Here is a 7,522-nt window from a genome sequence, read left to right on the forward strand (position 1 = left end):
TATTTTTTGATACAATATCAAAATGCATGTAAACTAATTACTAGTATTTATTAGTTTCAACATTGACAAAATTGTATACATATAATTAGATGCTAAGAAAACAAATTGTTTTAATTATTTAGTATCCAAATATATTAATACAATATTTGAATACTTAAATATATCGTCAAATTTATAATTTTTAGTTATGTAGCAACAAATGGGCCTTAGAAAAGTTAAACAAACAAATAAATACACAAGTAAATAAAAATCCTTTCATAGAGGATATCTCAACCGTAATTTGAAATATGCAATGGCCCTCCCTGCCTACACGGTCAGTGCCGCCACCTCTCTGCCGTCGACGTCTCCGCATCCGCCACTCACTCATTTCGCTCACAAAAACGCCACCACCACCGATCGCAGCCGTTCAAAATTCCAATTAGCTCTTAAGAACCCCAGCAATAATCTCGACTCTACTGCTTCTTGGACCTCGTTAATAGCCAATCACTGCCGAAACGGCCGCTTAATCGAGGCAGTTTCCGAGTTCACCCGCATGAGGATTTACGGCTTTGAACCCAATCACGTTACCTTCGTTACTATGCTCTCCGGCTGTGCCCATTTTCCCGCGCAAGCTCTCTCCATCGGATCTGCTCTTCACGCATATGCTAAAAAACTCGGGTTGGATACTCAGAATGTGAAAGTGGGTACTGCTATTATCGATATGTATTCTAAGTTTGGACTTTTGGAGCTTGCTAGATTGAGTTTTGATCATGTCGGTATCAAGAATAAGGTGACTTGGAACACCATGGTTGATGGCTACATGAGAAATGGCGATTTCAGGAATGCAGTTAAGGTGTTCGATGAAATTCCTGAGAGAGATGTCATTTCTTGGACGGCCTTGATTGGTGGATTTGTCAAGAATGAGCTTTTTGAAGAAGCTTTAGTATGGTTTCAAGAAATGCAGTTATCTGGGGTGGAGCCTGATTATGTAACAATGATTTCGGTGCTTTCTGCTTGTGCTAATTTGGGGACACTTGGTATAAGCCTATGGTTGCACCGATTTATCTTGCGACGTGAATTTAAGAACAATGTTCGTGTTAATAACACGTTAATCGACTTGTATTGTAGGTGTGGATGTGTAGAATTGGCATGCCAGGTATTTGATAAAATGTTCGAGAGAAGCTTGGTTTCATGGAACTCAATCATTGTAGGTTTAGCTGTCAATGGGCATGCAGCGGATGCTCTACTATATTTCAATTTGATGCAAAAGGAAAGGTTTAAACCAGATGCTGTGACATTTACAGGAGTTCTCACTGCATGTAGCCATGCTGGTATGGTTGAGGAGGGATTAAAGTATTTCAAAGCAATGAAAGGAGTTCATAGGATTTCTCCAAGGATTGAGCATTACGGGTGCATAGTTGATCTTTACAGCCGTGCTGGAAGATTAGAAGATGCATTAGGTGTTATTAAGAATATGACTGTGAAGCCAAATGAAGTTGTATTGGGGTCTATATTAGCAGCTTGTCGAAATCTTAAGGATGTAAGACTAGCTGAAAGGCTAATGCATTATATTTATGAGTTGGATCCGGGTGGAGATTCAAATCATGTGTTGCTATCTAATATATATGCTGCAGTTGGAAGTTGGCACGGAGCTAGCACTGTGAGGAAGAAAATGAAGGATCTTGGAATACAAAAGAGACCAGGAATCAGTTCCATCGAGATTGATGGTGTTGTTAATGAATTTGTGGCTGGAAATAGATCCCATATCCGTTCACAGCAGATTTATGCAATGCTTGAGCTGTTGTCAGGTGAGTTAAGAGTGTCTGGCTATGTTGAAGATAATGTGAATGAATCATATGGATGTGGTTGATAACTTTCATTTCTGTGCAACACATAATATAAAGATAGCAGCTTTTTGCTTTGAACTAGACAGATCTAGTTGTGTAGTTCAACTTATATCTAATTATTGAGATAGCATAAGAACAAAAATTGCACAACTCAGTACTGCAAGGAAATGAAGAGGCTTAAGCCCAACTTGGTAGCAAGTCACCCTACTAGGGAAAGTCCATCATCTTCACAATCCTTATAAAAAAAACACCATCTTCACAATCGGTTTGTCCATTCTTTCTTTTTTCCCCAGAAAGCCCTCTAGGTCCAAAAACATTTATTGCATTCATGACTTTGAGAGTGTTCATTTGTGATAGCAAAAACTATGTTTCATTCTTAACATATCTTAGGAATAAAAAGGACAACTTTGCATCAAAACCATATATACATTTCAGCTAGATATGAAATTCTACTCCAAGTAGCTAGCCTAAGGCCATTTACACTTTCTTAAACTTTTTTTGGGCCAAAAAACCAACAAAAAACAGAAGCGTGACTCCATATAGCCTTCACCATAAACTTGGAAATAGAGATAAAACAAAATTAGTACTGCATCAACAAGAGCTGCTGGATTATAGAGAGGAGTTAAAAAAGTTATGGAGTCCGGGGTTTCTTCGGATTAGCACCATTGTGGTGCAATGGATCAGGACCAGCTGGAATTCCCCTAAGCTCCCAATCAGCAAACTTGTCATTAATCTTCCCTGAATGATTGTAGTTTCCATTTAAGCCCTTTCCAAAAGCAGCCCGCTGGCTTCCTAAAACCTGCATGCACATTTAGAAATTCTAGTTTAAGAATTACTTAATCATGGAAATCAGCAGAGGAGAAAAAGATGAAAAGCATTAGGCAAGTCATATAGAGCAAAGTTGACACCTTTCTGTTTAGTATTCTCACAGAAGCAACTTCCTTTTGTGAAATGCATTTTGAGCTACTAGTGCACCCTGCATCAAAATAAAGCAATGATCAAACACAGAAAAAATCTTTGTACATACATAAAAATTCCCAAGAGAGAGAGAGAGAGAGAGACCATGAGATTCTTGCACAACCAAAACACACAGCAAGAGGAAGAGGGTGAAACGTTTGGCAGTGAAATTAGTCATTTCAGAAGCGAACAGAAATGCAGTAGATGCAAGTTGTTGATCTATAAGTGAGTAAGAAACAAACGGATCAAGATATGGAATACACATAGAGTGAAGTTAAAGCCAATTTATAGAGCAAAGATAATGATGAGCCATGCAGCCATTTTAGTATATCATAGGAGTATACTTTTATGACAGGACAGTGCAGTTTTTAAACCCTCAGGTGATCTCATCTCATTATCCTTCTTTCAATTTTATTTGGTTTTCTTTCTCTTTACTAGTCTGCTCAAAGAAAATATTAACTCCTTTCTCTAAACGTCAAAATTGTCCCTTGCAAGTTGCAAGAAGTCAATTACTGAGTAACCTATCCAAACTCTTCTCCTAGAACTCAATTAGTCATTCATTTTTGAGACAAAAGGATATTGTCATTTTAAAAGTTACCACTATTTAATTATTTTTACAATCACTTCTCCAAAATCACCTAAATTTATAAAAGGTTTCTTACTTTCAAATATGCAATTTAACCAAGCAAGCAAAATGTGTAAACTATGACGTCAAAGTTAAAAAAATATTAATATGCTAATCAGTTTTCAATTTGAATTTCACTCTTCAAATTGCACCCTATCTACCTTTTTTCTTCTAATCGATCTTTTGGGTATAGACATGTAGACTCCTAGATTTTTAAAGAACATAAGAGGCATGTAGAGAGTAGAATATAAAGAACGTTATTATTTTGGTCGCTTTGGACCAAACATATCAAATTCAAACCATTTCTTCCCTGAAATTAATTCAAAAAAAGTTTTTCAAACTCTGAAACAAATTCCAATTTTAGGGGGCAAACTAAACAAAATGTCACTGACATAATCCTACAAAATCTTAGTCGTCGGATTCAGATGAAAGTTGTAATCACCACCTTCAATATAGGATAAATAATATTTTCAAGATTTTAGTAAAATATTTATATATATCGACATTACCTGATACCAATAACCAAATGGTGAATAAATGCAATCGTAAATTTAATACTGATCCGATAACAAAACAACCCCAAAGAATATAGTAGTTGAATACAGTCGCGACTTTAAAGTTTGGAGACAAGCTATTGTCACTCGTTATTAAAAGTCAGATTAAAGCATAATGTCACCACACAAGAATTGTTGGGATACTACATAATCGTAGGAAGAAGAGCAAAGTACAAGTGCAAGTCCAATTTTAGGAGGCAAAAAAAGTGTTGTTACTTATTCTTTAAAAGTAGTATAGACCAATGATAATGAAACAGACAAAGCAGTAAATAAGATATTGTGACGTGATCATACAGTACTAGTAAAACCAATATGCTAGCTAGCTGTACATAAGACCCATAGAACTCCCAGTTTCAGTTATAGATTCGCAGAACTGATCGTCTTTCACTGTCACCTTTTCTTCAATATTTGCTTTCTTACTCTGAGCTTTAAGAGTGACGGCCTCTGTTTAAAACAGCTGCATGCTTTCTTATCAACTTAAAGAAGACATTAGTAAGTAGTACCATTTTTAATGCAAAGGACACCTGCGCCTCCCTTTGCATCAGTTCTCAACTGTACAACCCAATAGGTAAGTTTGAGGATAGTACAGAGGATAACAGAGCTGGATTTTTCACATTTGAAGTAGTGCTGACTATCGATCTTAATAAGTGTAATCATTAGATATGAGTTTTTTTTTTTGTAATATAGCTTAGTATGGATAGCTATTAGAATCATATCAATATTTAGAGTTCGTTTGTACGTAAGAAAAATTTTACTTTTTTTCAAAAAAAAATTTATTTTTTTTGAAATTAGTGTTTTTGGTCATAAAATTTTTAAATTTTCACTTGAAAATGAATTTTAAAATTTTTTGAAAATTTAAAAAACTTCAAAAAGCTATTTTTCAAAATTTTCACTCAGATCACTTACAAAACTTCAAAAACAACCCAAAATTATATTGATGTTTAAACACAACTCTAATTTTCAAATAGCATTTTCACTTAAAAATATTTTTCACTTTTTTTCGAAATTTTACAATTCTTATGTCCAAATGCCCACTTAAAGTTTCATGCATTACCCTTTTTCTAAGCTATAGTTTAGCAATATAATTGACTATATTCCAATAAGTATATGTTCTTACTTTAGGCAAAAGATAAAGAAGAATAAAACTATATGATTGATCTCTTTCTTGAAACCGTTTTTATATACGTACAATATATTTATGTAAAGAAGATATTTGTTTCTACTATCTTATGTTTAAGGCATTAGGCTGATGACTACTTCTCATTTTGTTTCTCCAAATTATTTAACAAAATTGTAAAATGAAAAACTTGTTTGTCCTTTAAAAGTCAGAATTAAGAGAAATGGTCACTTATCACTTATATCGAATTTTGGTGATACTACAAAATCTTAAGAATTGACCAAAGTAAAACTTCGATTCTAATATTAGGAGATAAATTGTTGTCACTCGTTCTTTAAAACTAATAGACTAGTTTCGAGGTCCATCTACATCATACTCCCTTGGCATACGACTTTTCCTCTATGAGAACACAAGATGTTTTGTGCATCAAACTATCCTTTTCTAGACTTGTGTACGAGTAAAATCAGGAATAAAGTTACACTCAATTTCTCGATGAAGAAACGAGAGACAACGTGGTTCGATGCCGGCTTGAGAAAAGACGAGGGCGCCCACAAATCAGAGCTCGGGGGGACGAATGACACGTCAAGAATCGGGCATGGCCAAACAGGAGAAGAATCGAGCTCAAGCTAAACCAAAAATCGAGGTTAAAAGGAAGACGGTTAGAGAGGACGAACGAGGAGCTGAAATATCCGCCATCAACCGGATATTATGGTGTAAAGAACCTTTTATTTTTAGACCACTGTTAGCACGCATATCAAAATAATAAAATTTATTTTTTCTAGCTATTGTTCAAAGTGTTCTTCAGTTTTTCATTTCTTTAGTTGCAAACGAGCACATCTCGAGGGCTTGATCAAAATCGATTTTCAGCATTCATGACAACTAGAAATACGGAATTTTCCCACAAAAGAATCAGTGAAAAATCTGTGTGAAATTTAAATATTCCCACGACATTCTCAGGAAAACACTTAGTGGGAAAATGACTGGTGAAAAAATAGTTTCCCAAGACATTCGTGAAAAATTTCCAGGGATTTTCCCACAGAGGGTTTCACGAGAATTTGGTGGGGTCACATAGTGTATTTTTTTACGAACGTCATAGGAAAAGTAAGAAAATATAATAATTTAATTTTCTTAAGTTTCCCACCGAATTTGTGGGAATTATTAAAAATAATTTAGATATTTTTTTATTTTACTCATGGAAGCAGTGAGAAGTATTCATAACCTGAAAATAAAAATATGAACATTCCCACGAAAATCAATGGAAAATATTGATATTTTGGAAACAATATGGACAATATTCCCACAGAGTCGGTGGGAAATCCGTGGGAAGTCTAGAAATATTTTCATGGCCAAATCTATTTTTTAGAACTACACAAGCTGCCAAATAGAAAGTACAACCAACAATACAAGACTAAATACAATTAAGCATTCAAATACCAAATTTAATATTCAATCCAATTCATTACATAAACAACACCTAATTCAATCCATTTAATAAACAATATCCAACTAAATAGAGAGTAGAACAAAAATTCAAAAAATCCAGCATTCAAGTACCATCCAAGACAAACTAATAAAAGAAACAACTCCTTAGTTATCATCGGATGGTGCTGGAGAACAGGGCACAGAAAATGCACCAGATGCTAAGGGGAATTTTATCTAAGACTTGAGACTTTTAGCATTCACTAGTGACAAGTCTTAATGCATCGTCCTTTCGGCTCATTTCTACCTCTCTTCGTGTAACGACCCGATCGGTCGTTTTGAGCATTTACACTCCTTTCAACTATTTAAAATCTTGAATAACTTCCTATGAGATATTATGACTTGTGTGAATTGTCGGATTTGGTTTTAAATTATTTTAGAGTTAGCTTGGAAGAATAAATTTCATGTTGAAAGTTTAAGTTGAAATAGTTGACCGGATGTTGATTTATGTGTAAACGACCATGTAATAGAGTTTTGATTATTCCAATAGCTAAGTATGGTGATTTTGGACTTAGTAGCGTGTCCGAAAAATTATTTGGAGGTCGATAGAGGAATTAGGTTTGAAATGGCGAAAGTTGAATTTTTGAAAAGTTTGACGGGGGAGTTGACTTTTTGATATCGGAGTCAGAATTCAATTCTGAAAATTTTTATAGATCCGTTATGTCATTTATGACTTGTGTGCAAAATTTGAGGTCAATCGGAATTGATTTGATACGTCTCAGCGCAAAATATAGAAGTTGAAAGATTTGAAAACTCATAATTCGATTCGATATGCGATTCGTAATTTCGGCATTGTTTGACATGGTTTGAAGCTTCAACTAAATTCGTATTATATTTTGGGATATGTTGGTATATTTGGTTAAGGTCCCGAGGGCCTCTAGTGGATTTCGAAAGGTTAACGGAATAGATTTCGGACAAAAGGAGCTACTGGAATTTTTATGCTGCAGAAGCTGTTTTGGACAGC

At 34.8% G+C, this 7,522-nt stretch overlaps 2 protein-coding genes across 2 annotated transcripts; one reads left to right on the forward strand and one right to left on the reverse strand.

The window, feature by feature from the left end:
- Positions 1–217: 217 nt before the first annotated feature.
- On the forward strand, positions 218–1,904 carry LOC104117501 (pentatricopeptide repeat-containing protein At1g05750, chloroplastic). The gene has a single exon (XM_009628562.4). The coding sequence runs from the start codon at positions 293–295 to the stop codon at positions 1,847–1,849; it is 1,557 nt and encodes a 518-aa protein (XP_009626857.1). The 5' UTR covers positions 218–292; the 3' UTR covers positions 1,850–1,904.
- Positions 1,905–2,421: 517 nt separating this feature from the next.
- On the reverse strand, positions 2,422–3,187 carry LOC117281778 (protein CLAVATA 3). Its single transcript, XM_070188447.1, has 3 exons — positions 2,879–3,187; positions 2,735–2,771; positions 2,422–2,625 (listed from the first exon to the last, which is right to left on the reverse strand). Exons 1-3 carry the CDS (start codon positions 3,046–3,048, stop codon positions 2,458–2,460), a joined length of 375 nt encoding a protein of 124 aa, XP_070044548.1. The 5' UTR covers positions 3,049–3,187; the 3' UTR covers positions 2,422–2,457.
- Positions 3,188–7,522: the final 4,335 nt, after the last annotated feature.

The sequence above is a fragment of the Nicotiana tomentosiformis genome, chromosome 11 (genome assembly GCF_000390325.3).
Source record: "Nicotiana tomentosiformis chromosome 11, ASM39032v3, whole genome shotgun sequence".
Taxonomy (NCBI): Eukaryota; Viridiplantae; Streptophyta; class Magnoliopsida; order Solanales; family Solanaceae; genus Nicotiana; species Nicotiana tomentosiformis.